This window comes from Bos javanicus, chromosome 7 (genome assembly GCF_032452875.1).
Source record: "Bos javanicus breed banteng chromosome 7, ARS-OSU_banteng_1.0, whole genome shotgun sequence".
NCBI classification, from domain to species: Eukaryota; Metazoa; Chordata; class Mammalia; order Artiodactyla; family Bovidae; genus Bos; species Bos javanicus.
Window position 1 is genome coordinate 79,729,702 of NC_083874.1, and position 17,946 is coordinate 79,747,647.

The 17,946-nt window shown below is 44.2% G+C and overlaps 1 protein-coding gene across 3 annotated transcripts in view; it reads left to right on the forward strand.

The window, feature by feature from the left end:
• The window catches only part of LOC133251611 (teneurin-2), a 764,810-nt gene that overhangs the window by 600,385 nt on the left and 146,479 nt on the right, over positions 1 to 17,946 (forward strand). For all 3 annotated transcript variants that reach the window (XM_061424270.1, XM_061424271.1, XM_061424273.1), the window contains one exon: positions 1,387 to 1,572. In XM_061424270.1, coding sequence (XP_061280254.1) covers positions 1,387 to 1,572 — 186 coding nt within the window. The remainder of the gene's footprint in view (positions 1 to 1,386; positions 1,573 to 17,946) is intronic.

The following is a 17,946-nucleotide window of genomic DNA, read 5'->3' on the forward strand; positions in this document are numbered from 1 at the left end:
ACAAACTGAATGGAATGTCCTATAAAACAGAAAAGAGGCTCCCTCGGGGTCCTGGGTGAACATGTTATAAAGCTCTGCAATACTCTAGTGACAGGAAAATAATGAAGTTGTACCATACACTTTATTTTCCTAAAATTAAGAGTACATGTCTTCCCTCCCAAGTGACCTTAAAAAGGAACGGTTCAACAGTTCAGGCCAGTCCCCACCTCTCCAAGAACCGTTCCATTCACACTGACAGCACCTATCCAAGCAAGCCATCATCTTTCCGCCCCCTTCCTGTGGGTAGTGAGACAGCTGTCAGATTGCCATGGCAATCAGAAAGGGAACCTATGTGAAGCTTTGCTACAATGGGAAAGAAGTGAATATTTCATTCCAGAAGGAAAAAAAAAGGAAGATTCCATTAAAATGGGCTATGTTGGGTGTCTTCTCAACCCACTCATCTCTGGCTTCAGTTCTGAGACTAGTGGCCCAGGACAGGTGCTACAGAGGATGGGGAGGGCAGGGCAGTCCTAGATCCAAGGCCCAGCTGTGCGGCCGACTTGCTGTGTGACTTGGAGTGAGTCACTGACCCTCCTGGTGTGGCTTCCCCTCCCCGGGCCTGATGAGCCATGCCTCCCTCCGTAGTCTGTTGTAAGGATGAGTGTCTGGCTCGTGCTTGTCCTCGAGTGAGAGGTCTGGAACGCCAGAGAGTGCATATCTGTCTGTCTGTCTCCTCCCCAACCACAAAAGACTTTGAGCTCCTTTGAGAAAGAAGCTGTGTAAATGCAGCACAGTTAGAGCGGTCCCGATGGCCACCACAGTGCCATTCCAGGTGACAGCTGGGTCTGCGTCCTCCTGTGTGGATGGAGCTGTTGTGGGGCCCCAACTGGCTTTGGGGCAAGGCAGGCTCTCAACAGGGAAAGACATCCCAGCTGGCCAGGGAGTCAGGCTCCATGGGTATCTTTTCAGGTGGGCACCTCCCAGGGAGCTTTGCCAAACCAGATGGGCAGTCTCTGACCTCTTCCTGGGATGATGTCCCGCCCCAGAAATGTGGTCCTCACATTTCAGTGTGCATCAGAAACACTTGGAAAACATAGTGAAACAAATTTCTGAGTCTCACTCCCTGCATTTCTAAGCTTGGAGGACCAACCAAGGCATAAGAAGTTGCATCTCTACATAGTTCCCAAGTGATGGTTGATGCAGCCAGTCCAGGGGTGTCCCTCTGAGAACACTGCTCTAGAAACTACCTAACCATGAATGAATACCCGGCCAGTGGAGAGACAGGCTGCCCAAGATGACATGGGCCTTGGGCCAGTTCCAGGGACCTGGGCCATGTTTGTGGTCTGGCCTCCCATGGAGGGTTTCACCGGAGGTGGTGTTGAGCTGTAATCATTGTTTTTCTTCCAGAAGTGTGCTCAGTAGACTGTGGCACTCACGGCGTCTGCATCGGGGGAGCCTGCCGCTGTGAAGAGGGCTGGACAGGCGCAGCTTGCGACCAGCGCGTCTGCCACCCCCGCTGCATTGAGCACGGGACCTGTAAAGATGGCAAATGTGAATGCCGAGAGGGCTGGAATGGTGAACACTGCACCATTGGTAGGCAAACGGCAGGCACCGAAACAGGCACATATTGCTTTATTTTCATAAATCGTAGATCTATAGTGATGGTCGTGCGTTGCAACTGGCTGTTCCCTCAGGGACACAATGCTTCCTGCTGCCTCTCAAATCTCCCGGGGGCATAGGGAAGGGAAAAGCATGGTCCGGATTGGAAAAGATTTTCCCTGCTTCCCAGAATTCCAGATTGGGAGGAAAGGGACCAGATTAGATAAGAAAACCCATCCAAATTACTGAGCAGGGGGAGAGAGAAATGCACATGCATGGGAAATTGTCAGGACCTGGAGGTTTTAAGTACCCCATGCAACTGCGGTCTGCAGGTCTCCCCTTTCTGAATATCCTCCCAGCTGGTTGGATCACTGGATCCTGGCTTGGTGGCAACAATGGAACTCACTTCTTGGAGATATGGTTGGATGCAGGCTGGACTCCCAGGTTTCCTGGGTAACCAGGTACCAATTGTAATAAGTTTGAACATCCTTTTGCTGTCCCAAGACAAAAACTTTGCCTTTGGGCTCCTGCCTACTGCCACCACCATCGATAAATGGCTCCTCCTTTGACCCCATTTCATTCTCACTCAGCCATATCTCTATATAAGCTTCATGACCGAGAATATGTCTCTACAGGTCATTTTCTTTGTTAAGAAGTGGTAGTTCTCGAGTTTCTTCCATTTTGGTTTCTTTTTTGTCATTATTGTGGTTTGGGGTAGGACAAAACTGGATTCATTATACCAGTTACCCCTTTAATTGAGGAGATGGGAGTGATTGCCCTCTGGCTTTCCACATCTCTTAGACAGGTGGGATTAGCATTTGTTTTTTTGCATTTGTTATTTAATTAAGTCAGATCTAGGGTTGATTTCATGCTAAGTCTGGCTGAAGCCACTGGCTGGCATGGACACTCTCAGAGAAGTTTCCATCCGAACTACTAACTTGGTCTCTTGAACTTACCTTTGATTCTAGCCATTGAGGTGGGGGCCCTCCCATCTGCCCTAACCTCAAGACCCCAGGCACCTGGAGTAAAAGGCAGGATTAGGAGCTGGTCCAGGGCTGACTCATGAGAACAGACTCAGTTTCCCATGCTGTTCATTTGGGTGGTCAGGCAGAGACAAAGTGCTCTTTGCATTTGGTTTTCCCTAATTCCATCTAATTGGGCATCAGAGGGCGCAGCGTGCCTATCCAGGCCATGACCGTAGCACTGGGACCCTGCCGGGACAGTCTGTTGGCAGTGAATTGTTTTTGCAATCTCTCAATGATGCTCCAGATCCCACGCCCCCCTCCCCTCCTGCTTTCATTTACAGTTCCCTGCAGAGTCTGGGGGAAAATTCAGAAGGCTCTCAAGGGAAGGATGTGTACAACCCAGTATCCAGACAGTTTAAAATCATTACCAATAGTTCCTGCTCTTTAGGGGTGCTCCTCTTGAAATACTTTTGCATGCTTGGTGTGATGTAAATACAGACTCTCCCCCAATACCTCCATTGCCCTCAGTCTTCCTCCCCAAAAGAGCTCTTGCCAACCAATAACCTTTAGGTGGAAAATCCCACTTTCTCTCAGTTCACACAATCCAACCTCAACCTCCCCTTTACCCCCCACCCCCCATCTGCCAAGGGTTTAGCATCCCACAGGGATGCCCGCTGGCCCTCTCCATCCTACAACCCATCTCTACTCTGGGAAGAGCTCACAGTGCTGATGGATCAGAGCAAAGCTTGGAAAACTCTAGGCTGAAGGGGGCCAAATCTAGCCTGCTGCCTGTTTTTCTGTGACTTACGAGCTAAGAATAGTTGTCACATTTTTTTAAGGGTTGAAAGAAAAATATTTCCTGACACATGACAATTATATGAAACTTCAATTTCAGTGTCCATTACACAAGGTGTTAGTTGGGGGCAGCCCCACCCATGTGATTGATGTATTGTTAGCTTCCGCACCGCTCCTCAGCCTTGAGTAATTGTGGCATGGTCCGCGAAGCCCTGTGTGGTCTGATGCAAAACATACTGGAAAAAAACTGGCCCACCCCTGAATCGGAGAGTTGTACCAGTCTGGGTAGAGAGAGGAGGAAAGAGAAGAGGGTCAGCAACTCACTTTAGGGAAAGGACACCAAATGTGACTTGAAGGACATCAGGGGCCAAGAGAAAGGGAAAGGTTCAGATGTCACAGAGAGCGAGGAGAGAGAAGAAAACTGTGGCATGGAAATGTCTCTGTGGTCTTTGAAAATGAGATGGGAAGATGGTATCTTGAGTCTCATAGAAGATGGTGAGGATGCGGCCAGCAGCAGAGCACAGGAGATGATTCTAGCTAGCCCTTTGGGTGAGATGAATTAGAGAAAGGTGTTTTTGCTACTTGAAGCATTTGGTTCAAGTTCATATCACCATGACCTCTTGAGAGATAGAGAAAGATGCAGATTTATATGCCAAGTAAAGCTCCCCCAATGAAGCTAGTGACATCCCAGGAAGGTTTCTCCTTGAGAATTATGATCTCGCGTGACTTCATGAGCTTGCACTACTTAAGTTATAAAGGTCTTTATCACCAGTGTCTGTCCTTGTGAGAAATTAGGGCTCTATGGTTTTCTTAGTAGGATCCACGCCATCTCCTCATAGATTTATTAATATGTTTTCTGGGGCTTTGCTCAAAAAAACCCAGGCATACCTTGGTTTGGTGAGATTTGCTATTCAAACTCTAGAGGTGTTCGTACACACGTAATTGCGCCTTTTGCTTTGCAACCTCTGCCCCCAGAGCTATATCATGGAGTTTTAGTCTTTTATTTTGAGCAGACACCCCTGTCAATTCACTTTAAGTAAATGCCACAATTTACAAGCCCAGAATCAGTCCTCCTCCTCAGGGATACTGACAGTCAGAAAGGAAAGCGAGGCTCTTTGGTTCCTTTCAAAAAGAGCCTCAAATGCTGTGTTTTGAAAAATAGAAAATAAATAAGAATGAAATGGCACCTAGCCTACAAAAAAGGCATCGGCAGGTTTGGGGTAAGACAAAGCCGTGGTTGCTTAGAGTTGGGGTGCTTTGGGTTGTCTGTGGTTTGTTTTCAAAAGGTCATGGTGCAACGGTTTTCTTAGGGTCATTGCAAATAGTAGCTAAGCAATTCACATCAGTCCTTATGTATCACATGTATCTTACTGAAGGAAGCAAGAAGATAGATGCTGGGCTTGGGGAGGGGCGGGGACGAGAATAAAAGCACAGCCTCTACAGCTCAGTCAAGTAGAATCACCAGAATCTATTCATAGCTGGTCAAATGCATTTCTAGAATTTTTCAACCCAATTGTATTTGGATATTTAATACATATCGCTGAAAATTTAAATACAAGGTATCACATTTCAGCGTTATGTGAAATAAGCTGGTACAGCTAGCTTAACCAATTCTAGGCTGGATTCTACCAAGCAGTGAATTTACTTTGTCTCTAACAGGTTAAAAACAGAGGGTGGCTAAAATCTACAGAATTGCATTGATGAGAAATAGGTACTAAATCCAGATCAACTGCAATTCCTGTATGTCTTTAGAATATATTAGCAGTATTTGAATAGACGGCAGTTTACGCATATGAATAAGTTGGAAAGCACATTGTGTGGTGAGAATAGTCTCATTCTTTAAGCATAATCCTAAAATGGGTTGTTTTTCCAATCACCTGCCACCCCTCCCCTGCCTGCCTCTTATTAATACTGAAGATTTAACCTCAGAAGTCCATTCAAAATCTATAACACCAGGGCATAAAGGAACCATAGAATAGGTCAGAAGTCTCTGTGAGCTAGAGTAGAGTCAGATAAACATCTCTTATAAAGAAATAGAGTAAATGTTAACATGTTTTGCAAACAGAATAGTGGGGCAAAATACAGGGAGAGACCAGTGTTCTTATTACCGGAGATTGAAAGAGGAAAGCAAAATGCTAATTGAAGATAGTCACTATTATCTCTTGAATGTCAGCTGTCCAGACACCCACTCTAAATAATACAAGCTAACACGTACACAGAATAAACCCGTTGACACTAGGCTCCAACCCTGCGTGAACTCCTTGATATCTGGGTAGCAAGCAATGTCTATAATGGTTATTCTAGCCTGTTTATTTTGTCTATGTGGTCCTGACCTCCAACTGCATTTCGGAATCATGAGGACTGGATTCCCAGAACCTTGTGGGGCTGAATAACCTGCCCCTGGAACACGAGTCACATCAGTTTTCTTTTCCCTCGATCGCACTGGGGCCCTTCTATTTTTCCTCTTTAATTGGTTGGGGAAAGAACTAGGTTCTTGCGATGTTAATAAGGAAAATGAATCTTTACCCAAGGTAGAACCAGCCGTGCGAAAATCTGATATGCTGATTAAGTGATTGTCACCAGGAATAGACAGGGTCACAGTCCAGGAGGCAGAGAACTTCGGCGCTACAGGGAACGGTCAGGAAGGAGACCACTGTCGAAATGAACCAGCTTCAGACCAGTACAGCTGCTTCTGCATCTCATTCCAGCTTCACTCTAGTTGTAGAAACTTTTTTTTTTTCTTGTAGCTATTATCCTTCAACATTTGAGCTTTCATGACTCTACAATGAGATATCAAGTTGAGATAAAATTTGCCACTGTGGTGCCGTCCTTCCTACAGGATCTGTGGAAGCAGCTAATTCTCTGATTCGCTCATTAACCTATTCCTCCTGGAGCCCTTCTTGGAACCTATCCGAGGATCTCCCGTCTTTTTTGAAGTGAAAACCTAAAAGTGATGATTATTTACCATTTAAGACTATGAATAGCAGAGAGGAGAGGATGTTCCTCTGCTATTTTTGCCCCCCTACACGTTGGCCAGAATGTGAGCCTTTTCACTGAAGATCAGGAATCACCACATGCCCAGAAGTTATCTTTGAGTCTGTTCAGGCAGTCTGCCCAGGTTTCCTACCCAAACTCAGAACAAGGGCCTGGTGGTAGTGGTTATGGGAACCCATTTTCAGCTCACTGCAAAAAGTGGAATAAAATGGAAAAAAAAGAAAAAGAAAACTGCCTTACAAGTAGTAAGATGTGTTGCTGAAAGTGTTTACTTTCTTAGCCTAGATGTTGAAGAGGAGCTTTTGGGGGAAGGTAGTCACAAAGCTCCCACTAGTTTTATAGCTCAACCGTCCTTAGTTTAAATGTAAATTTTCTTTTGTATTACTTCCTATGTGATTTAGTAATATATGCCCCAGAAGAAAAGGAGGTCCCATCAAAAAAGAAAAGAGGCAAAGAAGTCTTGGAATTTTAGATCTGTGAGGAGACAGGAAGTTGGAGCATTCCTTGTACCATCCCCTTCAGATGTCAGAGGGTCCCTTGATGTGCTGTTGTGTGGCCCACAGGGACAAGGCCAGACCCAACAAGGAGATAGCATGATACCAGGAGTTACTGCCTTCATAAGAGCAAAGAACTAAAACCAGTTCTGAACTGTCAGAACGGAGTAAGCGTTAGCATGACAGATGCCAGATTCTAAAGAAAGGAAAACATCAAAGAGTCAGAGCTATAGAAAACCTGAGCTGCACTCCCTGAGTGTGTGTAATGAGCACTTGTTCGCTTCAACTTTTACAGAGATTCAGCATTTCTTCCAAGTCTGTGCTTCTTGGGTTCACAGCGTGCACTCAAGACTTCATATTAAAGGGAAAGGGAACACAGAGAGGGCCCCAGAGCGATGAATTCCGTAAGATGTTCATGATGGACATTTACTCACCACTTGCTCTCTGATTCATCATGGTGTCATGAAGAATAAATTGACAGAGGAGATCTGTGTTCTAGGCTTGGCTGTGCCACGAACGTTCTGGGTGCCCTTGAGAAGTCACCCAACCTTCTGGCCTCAGTTTCTTCCTGAGACCAGTGAGTGGGTCGACTACATCACTGTCCAGAAACACGAGCTGCTTTCTGTTGGTGTGTGAGTATATTTTATTGACTGGTTATGCATGGCTGTTAAAAAAGAAGTATTAGGAAAACCATAACTAGCTCATCAAACTCACGATTATAGGGGCATTATTGCTTAGGGATGTGGCAGAAGCAGGTAGTGATATTAGGCCTGAGCAAATTTGTAAAAAAATATTAAGTAAATAACAGTGCAGATATTGCAAATATCACAAATTCAATATGTGATTGACTGGATTTAGAACACACTTGGATGAGGTGATCTCTAAGGACCTGTCCATCTCCAGAAATTTATTACTTTTGATGCAAATGTATGTGCATGAAATGGAATGGTCCATTTCAGCACAATCAAATCTTCCTCTTCTCTAAGGTCAGGGAGGGTCTCCAGGTAGATTCCCATAATACATACTTTACATTAAAGGGATAGATACAGCAGAGTGTTTCAGTGGTGACACATGGGTGAATTGTTGAAGTCAGTGCTGCTTTTTATTAGTCTGTCTGATTATCTGCTCATCTCAGTCCCAATTTATATCTGGTTTACCTAGAGAATCCTTCTGGGCATTCAAAAACTTCCTTACATGCTTTATATTTATGTTTCTTTAAAATTTTTTTTTTTACTGAAGTATAGTTGATTTACAGTGTTATGTTAATTTCTGCTGTGCAGCAAAGTGATTCATTTATATACACACACATATATATGTATATATTCCTTTTTAAAATATTCTTTTCCATTCTGGTTTATCATAGGGTATTGACTATAGTTCTCTGTGCTATGCAGTAGGACCTTGTGATTTCTCCATTCTATATAAATTAATACCTTAAGTCACCTAACCTCAGCCTCCCAGTCCATTCCCTTCCCCCAACCTCTGACCCCTTTGCAACCCCCAGTCTGATTTCTTGTTTCTATTTCATAGATAGGTTCGTTTGTGTGATATTTTAGATTCCCGCGTATACGTGATAGCATACATTATTTGTCTTTCTCTTTCTTAGTTACTAAATATGTTCATCTCTAGTTGTGTCCATTTTGCTGCAGATGGCATTATCTCATTCTTTTCATGGATGAGTAGTATTCTGTTGTGTTTTGTACCACATCTTCTTTATCCATCCATCTGTCCATGGACATTTAGGTTGCTTCCATATCTTGGAACAGCTGTGCTGCTGTGAACATAGGGATGCACGGATCTTTTTGGTTTTTTTTTGTGTGTGTGTGTGTAATAAAGTTTTATTAATGTATAAAGGAGATAGAGAAATCTTCTGACATAGGCATCAGAAGGGGGTAGAAAGAGGACCCCGCATGGATCTTTTTGAATTACAGTTTTGTCTGAATATATGCTCAGGAGTAGAATTGCTGGATGATACCATAATTCCGTTTTTAGTTTTCAAGGAATCTCCATACTGTTTTCCATACTAGCTGCACCGTCTTATATTCCCGCCAACAGTGTAGGAGAGTTCCCTTTCCTCCCCACCTCTCCAACATTTGTAACTTGGTTTCTTGTAGACTTTTTCATGACGGCCATTCTGAATGGTGTGAAGTGGTACATCACAGCAGTTTTGCTTTGCATTTCTCTAATATTTAGTGATGTTGAGCATCTTTTCATGTGCCTGTTGGTCATCTGTATTTCTTTCTTTGGATACATTTGTGTCTCTTAATAAAAACAAGGTAGTGTTAGTAGAAGTCCATCTGACTATAGTCACTTCACTTGGTTTGGGGGCAATGCAAGCGTGATGATAAAGTGCTTAAGACAGAGTCTTTTGGTTCAAGTCAACCTGAGATCAAATCCTAGCAAATTTCCCAACCTCTCTATGCCCCAGTTTCTTTGTTTATGAAAGGAGAATAATGAATATGACCTTCCTCACTGGGTTATTTGTAAAGTAGTTGGCACAGCCCCTGTCATAATGTACAAGCCAAGTAAATATGAGCTAACATCATCATCATTCGCCATCATCACCATCCTTATCTAGTACCAGTGAGCACAAGGGAGGATTAACAGAATCCCCTTTAAGACATTTCTGCCACCTTCAATCTCCCTCTCACACATCTGCCTCCAGTCCCTCAAGCAGTTAGCAGCATGTTGGACATAGCAGCTACCCACTATCCATTTCCCAAACAAAGATCTGTTCTGTAACTTGCTGACATCTGGTTTTAACAGACAAGCTGCCTCTCTTACCTGGAGTTGAACCTGCTTATTTTACCAAACAGTCCAGTTATTCAAACATGAAATCAAATATCTGAATATCCTGTGTTAATATAGCCTGATTGTGAAATTGGAGTTTGCTGTTTTCAACCAGTTTCTCCAACTTAGATATCTTGGACATATCCTGGGATAGCCAAGAGATCTGTGAGAATTTATTTTTAATGCTGGGTTTCCTTTATTCCCATAAGTATAGTTCAAAAGGGAAAAAAAAAAAAAAACACCAACTTTTCCCCGAAATATTAGTTTGGAGTTCTGTTATTATTTGAAGAGGATAAAACTTCAATTCTTTCAGCTAGCATTTCTCCTACTAGGGACCACAGACATATTCTTGAGGCCTTTGGTAGGGATCTGTTCTCCTTTAAGAAGAAATCTGATATTTCTCACGTTTGAGGATGCTGCCAGGTCAGTGTGTCTTAGGACACTTTGTCCTGGTTCTCACCTTTTCATACTCATTCTCATTCCTCGTGACTCTTGGGTTCCAAGATTCTGTTTGCTTGGCTCTGTTCACGTAATAATCCAGGAGCCTCAACTCTGACTCAGTTGAGTAGCACGCATGCTTTTCTCAGAGACTCAAGGTTCTCACTGGTTGTCTGTCTCTTTTCAGCCCAGTTAACTCCCAGGCTGCAATTGCTTGACTCCTTGAAGCATAACCCAGGGGTCGGATATGGAGATTCTTTGCAATTCCTTGGTTCATCTCCTGGGTTATCAGGAGTCATACAGGGTATCCCAGATGTTTATGGAAGAAACAAATTCTGCATTTTCTCCCAAGTTGCCTGGCTTATGGGGTTCACTTTTACACTAACCCACTTCTTTTCTAGCACTCTATTTCACAAACTCTTATTAAAAGACTTACCTTTATTACTTTTGAAAAATATGGTACCATCATTTTGAAAACCCTCCAGTCAAAATCAGGGATTATTGCTCTCTTCCTCCATCCTTTCCACTGTGCATTTCTGTGTATCATTATAATCAGACCCACAGAGGCCATCATACCATTGACCATCTCTGAGCCTTTCCCTTCATGAGTAATAAAGAAAGAAACCTCACGAATCAGTGGTAAGGAGAAAGTTGAATATTTTATCATAAACATTCTTGTGATAATTAGAATGGATTAAATTACAAGAGAAAATGCATTTAGTTAATCTTTCCTCTAATTAAAAAAATATCCCTGGTTTTAAGTAAAGTGTTTGTTTTTAAAAACATATTCTCACTGTAATCAGTAAGGGGAGAAGGCCTGCTTGGTCCTTAGTGATAGGCTTCAGCAGTCTGCAAAGTAATTAAAAGCTACCAGCCACTGTTTTTTCGATGATTAAGATTCTTCAGAAGCCTACTCAATGTTTTCCCATAGCTTTCACTGCAGGATTCTCCATAAAAGACCTTTTTCTGTGGTCTATGGTGGCAGTACCCTCTTTCTGTGCCCAGATGGTTGAAGATGTGGTTGACTCCCCTTGGTCAGCAAGTGTCGAGTGTGAAGAATAATTCAAGAGAGGTTTATATACTTTTCCAAGCAAGCTGGGATAAGAGTCAACATGAGACCAGTAGGTGACATGAGACGTGCATGAAATAGAACAGGGTCACAGTCTAGCCCTTCATGTGTTCCTTTCCAAGCCTGGCAGACCCTACACTGCCCCAGGCCCTACAAGTCTGTCTCACAAATAAGGAATCATTCACATCACTTCTCCATCATGGTTCATCCCAACTGCAAAACTCACTCCCCACTCTCACCCCAAATGTTTCTTGAATGTGTCTCACATGCTCATCTTTAGCCCATTCAGATTCCTCTAGCTCAAGTCTCCTCAATGAGGCTGCCTACAAAATTTAGTTAGGGGGAGCCCTACAGTACTTCCCCTGCTGCCAGGGGTGTGCCAGCCAGCAGCCACAGCAACCAGTCTACTGAAGCCCGCTGTGTTTACACCCAGGAGAGGGTGCCACGGTCTCCCACCCTGGGGAAACTTATCAGCTGCTAACACGTTCCTTTGAGAGAACAGCGCTTCTTTCTTTGCCCATTGCCCCTCTCCTGTATCTCAAGGTTTTGACCCAGGACTGGGCTATAGAACAGACCATGGGATCCTTTCTGTTTTATCACCTGCGTTCATCCTCGGACACCTTCTGCAGACCCAGGTGTGCTGGGACATGCTCACACCTTCTTTATCTTTTTTTTTTCTATATTTTATTTGTTTTAATTGGAGGATAGTTACTTAACAATATTGTGATGATTTTTGCCATACATCAAGGTGAATTGGCCATAGGTACACATGTGTCCTTCCATCCTGAACCGCCCTCCCACCTCCCTCCCCACCCTATCCCTCTGGGTTGTCACAGAGAACCAGCTTTGGGTGCCCTGCTTCATACATCAAACTTGCCCTGACTATCTGTTTAACGTATGGTAATATTTATGTTCCAATGCTATTCTCTCAAATCATCCCACCCTCTCCTCCCACTGAATCCAAAAGTCTATTCTTTACGTCTCTGTCTCCTTTGCTGCTCTGTACATAGGAGTGTTGTATAGATTCCATATATGTGTGTTAATACACAGTATTTGTCTTTCTCTTTCTGAACTTTCTTCACTCTGTGTAATGTAATAGGCTCTAGGTTCATTCACCTCATTAAAACTGACTCAAATGTGTTCCTTTTTTATAGCTGAGTAATATTCCATTGTGTATATGTACCACAACTTCCTTATCCATTCATCTGCCAATGGACATCTAGATTGCTTCTATGTCCTAGCTGTTGTAAACAGTGCTGCAGTGAACATCAGGGTACACGTGTCTTTTTCAATTCTGGTTTCCTCAGAGTATTTGCCCAGTAGTGGGATTGCTGGATTGTATGGTAGTTTTATTCCTAGATTTTTAAGGAATCTCCATACTGTGTTCCATAGTGGTTGTATCAGTTGCTGTCCCAACAACAGTCACATGTTCTTTAAACAGGCCAGATAGCTGTGAATCCCAGTTTATCCTCAGGACCTCTGACATCTACACAACCAGATCTTAAGGGTGGCTTCCATTTTCAGCCTGCTCAGCTGCCAATCAGAGATCCCCTTGTGGCCTCCCACCTTCCTCATAATCATGCACCAGGAGAACTGCTTCCATATCCCCTGGACTGCAGATTTCCAGCAGTTTCTGGCACAGCTCTTTGAGATCATGTGTTCTAATCCTTCACGCCCCCCAGCATCACACGGCCAACTGTACATCACAAAAACTACGTCCTGCCAGACCTCAGAGAAAGAAAGTGTTAACGAATGTTCTAGAGACAGAAAGCCACATACAATCACTGTCCAGGAGGAATTAAAATTGCGGAGGATCCTGGTCCACAAATTCCAAGTTCAGCCACAGCAGCACCTGGTCAAATTAGCAATGAAGTTGGTTAGAGCCTGGCCCAGCAGTGTCATCTGTCTAAAGTGGTAGGCAGAGTGATGGGCTCTGATAAGTGTGAATTGCATTTCTTTATTTTTTAAATTATGCTTTAACTTCAAGAGGGCTTGCCAGACAGCCTGTCTCATTTAGAGACAGCATCTACGGGTGGGACCCCCAAAGATCATAAAACAATCACCTCACAAACACAGAGGAAACATTTGTATCTGATTTGATTCCAGTAGGTTAGCAAGCTGTCAATCACTGGTCACACTACTCCACCCAAGACACACTCTGTCTAGTGACACAAAACTTATAAGTGGTGGCTTCGCTTTGCAAGAGAGCATCCTGGCAATAGGCTGTGGGATTGTTTCTCTACATGAGGTGTGTGTGAGCCCAGTAAGCCCAGATGTTGCTGGTGATAGCAACTCCTGTGAATAAGGAGAGAGATTGAAGATGTTGGAGGCAGTGAGAGAGACTCGCTTTTTTCTATTAATCCAGGGAATGCAGGCAAGTCAAGTTGGGTCCCCAAAGCCTGCTGCTATCAACTTCTCCCCATACTTTGAATATGAACCGATTTAACTTTTTATTTTCATTTAATGGAGCCAAGAAAGATCTGTATCTGTTCACTTACAGACCTACTCTCTGGGGGTCTGATACAGGAAATGTTATCATATCATAGGAAAGCCTAGTGCCGAAAACAGTCTACCCAGAATTAAATAGCTCAAAATACAAAATACGCATCAACACCCACTCCAGACTCTCAATGGCGCCCATGTTCTGTCTATAGACTGTGCCGTCTTCCCTGTCTGCCACGTATGAACACTTATCGCCAGTGCTTTCATGCTCTAGCTGTCGTGCATCCGCAGGGTGGGGCTGGCGTCAGGAAACGTGTGTGCTGTGCTGTCACTTCTGTGGTGGTAGACTCTCTGTGACCCCGTGGACCACAGCCCGCCAGGCTTCTCTGTCCTTGGGATTCTCCAGGCAAGCATATTGGAGTGGGTTGCCATGCCCTCTTCCAGGGGATCTTCCTGACCCAGGGATCGAACCCATGTCTCCTATGTCTCCTGCATCGGCAGGTGGGTTCTTTACCACTTGTGCCACCTGGGAAGTGTGTAGCAAAAGGATTAAATGTAAGAATCAAACAGGCCTAGCTTCAAATCCTTTGCACATTGGGTGACTTTGGCAATTTCTGTATCTTCGGTAAGCCTTGGTTTTTCCCTTCTGTAAATTGTGAATTAATAATAGCCATGTCCTACTGTTGTGGGGACTTCACTTATAGGTGAAGCCCTTTACACAGTGCTTGAAATTCTATCAATGCTGACCTAATAACCATGAACAGCACACCTCTGTGCCTAGGCTGTCATTTCCCCACTGGATCTTCGTGGAGGGAGCAGTTAAGAAAGCAGTAGGCATAGGACACGAGCAAGCATGGAAAGGAGAGGCCAGGGCACTAGGCCTTGTGTGTCAAGCTCAATGTCTGGGCCCCTCCTCTGACTTCACTTTTGCAGAAGGAGCTCTTTGGAATACTGGGATTCTGTTCCTTTAAGAAAGGAGAAGCCTGGGAGCTCATGTAAAGCAGGGAGGGAGGTAGAAATGGCCCAGGATGGACCTGACTGCCAGCTGCAGAAACGTGGGTGTTATAAACGAGAGATACACCTGTATCATTGCATGCCATGTCTGGGGTCTGCTCTTCCTCTCTCTGGTTCTAGCTGAGCAATGGCGACTACATTCATTCATTCATCACAAAACATTTATGAAGCACCTACTGTGTGCTGGCTACAGCACACACCCCCTCCCCTCCTCCGTGTGAGCCCTGGGACAGCAGGAAAGAGAGGTGACTTGCACAGGGGCTCTAGACCTCCCCTGCCTTTTCGACTGCATGAGACTTGGCTGTTTTCTAACTTGGGACACCTCTCCTAGTGTTTCTGTCAATAGTTTTTGGTTGACTTTTCAACCCCATCCCTTGCTCACAGCTTCCTGAGGAGATCAATGTAAGCATAGAAGCCGGTCTACTTCAAATGGTAGCTTAAATTCATTTGTAACACAATGTAATTACATAAAAGGAAGCAGTCAGGTATCAAACTGTGTGGATACACACAAATGACTCCATCATAAGTGTTAATATTTCCAACAACGGAAGACATTTAGTTAAATCAAATGAAGATGGCAACTCATTAAAATTTGATTTTCCCTCCTATCCTTTTTTATCTTTTAATCCTCTGTGTATGGCATGGCTTGTTCCATTAAATAACACTCATTAATTAAATCTCATCATCTCCTCGCTGTATCTATATTTTTATTTATTAGGAAAACCTTTAGATGCTTATAATCTAATTTAGTTGGATTACTGCTTGGACATCTCTTAAGTAAAAGAACTGTGGAGTTTTCAGGTGGAATTACTGGCTAGAGGAGGGGGCAGGAGAAACCAAGTTCTTTCCCTGGTTCCCCCTGGCAGGAGCTGCTAGACGGGCCTCTCCCCTGATGGGGGACTTAGCCTAGATTTGAAGAATGAATGCACCACGCATTCCACATCTTTGTTGGCTATGGGAAGGGAAGGGAGGTCAGAATCTGCAAAAGAAGTTATGAACTCAAACACCCCTATGTGAATGAAGCAAGACCAGTGTAAGTAAGTGCATTAAATAGGGTGTAAGATGGTAGGGAATGGGAATGATCTGGAAAGCAGAGGCCCCGTCTATGGAGGACAGACACAACCCACCACTAGCTGACTGCTGCCATGTAGAAATAGAAATGTAGTTTTGCCAAATTTTTCCAGTTCTTCAATAGAAGCCAGAGATCCAAAGGGGCAGGCATACCCTCCCAAAGTTTAAATATTGGCAAGCAATTCAAAATTTATAAAAATGCTATACAAGCCATTCAGATAAGACTGGAGGCCAAATGGGGCCCCATCTGGGGCCCCTGACACCTCCAGTGCAAGGTGAGTAGTGAAGAAGGAAAGCTCATTTGCCCATGAGACTGGGACAGCTTCGGCTATTTGTTTTTGATATCCCAACTCTCCTGTTGCCTGGTGTAAGCTGATAGGAGCCTGGTTACCATGATACAATGGTGATACTTTGCACTTACATGGTGAATTTTCTCCAAGGAGCTCAAAAGACTTTGTGTTGCCTCAGTCAACCTCACAACAAATCTGTGAGGCTGGCAGGAGGCCCTCACCCCCAAATGCACAGTGAGCAGCATCAGAAAGAACTGGACACGGGCAGCTGGGTTGACTCATTGGTTTCAATCCAGAGTCTATACAGTTGGCAAACACAGCGTTTTGAGAAGCATGGACAGGGTTTCCAATACTGCCTCCTCTGCTGCCTTCTTGGCTTATTTTCTTTGCATCTGCTCCAGTTGACAGCTCAGCCCCAAATGTCAACAATATAGGCCAACCAAGCCAGGAACTAATTTCTGTCGTGCGTGTGAGTGTGTCCACGTCTGTGTGTGCATGCGTGTGTGTGTGCCCATCTGACTTCTCAGCAGGCCCAGCATGGTACATCTGCCCCCATTACAACACACCCCTGCATCGGTCATTGGTCTAATGCCATGCTCTGAAATGCTTCTTTTGCAAAAGCTCAAGACCTAGACTTTCGCAGCAGGTGTCTTCAGGAATCTGGATACCTGTTTTAACTAGCAGTGCCTGAATAATTCATGTTGCTTGGGGCCCCTCAGTCCCTTTCTCTTCCTCAATCTGATAGAATTACTAATGGTAGAGAAGTCTTTCTCTTACAGAGCTGCCACGCATGCCCTCTCGTTGGCCCCAGTGGATTAGTGGGAATGGCCATGTAAAACACGGACAAGGGACAGGGACAAAGATCTTCTTGCCTTGGGGAGAACAGCCAAGAAAGTCACACTGACCAGCAGTGATTGGAGCTCTGTCACTGTTATCACTTCCCCTCTAACACTGGTTGGGTTCAAGGGCTTTCTATACAGTCTCCCTACTCAGCCCCTTCCCCTTGGCTTCTTGGGCATATGTGCTGTCTGTCCTGTTCTACTCAGGGGAATTCCTTGGGCTTTACAGGCGTGACCCAGAGAGAAGACTCCAGTACAGCAGTGTAAACCTATTGATCTTTACCCCAGGACAGCAGAGCACAAGTATCCTACATTTTCTAGATTGCCTTGCTCTTCCCTCCAAATTGTCTCAGATCATGCTACTGATTCCTGGGAACAGTTCCCAGCATGATACTCTATGACAGTCATTCACACTCTGCATGTGAGCATGCCGTGAACATCCTTCAGAGGCAGATGCAAAACCCAAGAAACACCTGGCCATTTTCAAATGCATGTGTTGGGGGGATAACTAGACTTATTGACATTGAAACTACAAAAGCTGTCATACCCACCAGCTTCCCATCTGATCCTGCAAATCAGGAGACTCTTCATTAGAGTCAAAGGAAACTTGCCTTTTCCAGGGATGAAAACTTCTAAAGATCTTACAGAAAAGCAGTGGAAACCCCTCCTCGATCTAGTCTGAACCACAATTAATTGTGCCTCCTGAATCAACCATAGTGTTTTAGCTCATTCTGTAGATCAAAATCAATGTTGAATATGTTTCAAGTATGTAAATTAAGAGAATGATTTCTTTATATACCCGACTCCAGCTGAGTATATGAAGAAATGGCTTTTTTGCTGCCTTGGGAGAAATGTACTTGTGCTTTCCATGTGGCTGTTCAGAATGGAAGCTTTCAAAGTCAGCCAGGGCTGCTCTTTATCTCCATTCATTATGCCTCTCAAAGTATCATACAGACAAATTGTCATTTGTATTTTTCAAACATATATGCACATATGCATTTGAGGGAGTTTAGGGGACACCCTGTTGGGGACACCTCTGTCTTCATAGCCTCAGGGTGACATTCTAGAAAGTCAAAATTGGGTAGCCACTGGCATCCTCAGTGTTGCAATACCTGGTAAAGCCCAAATTGTCCTGATGCTGGGAAAGATTGAGGGCAGAAGGAGAAG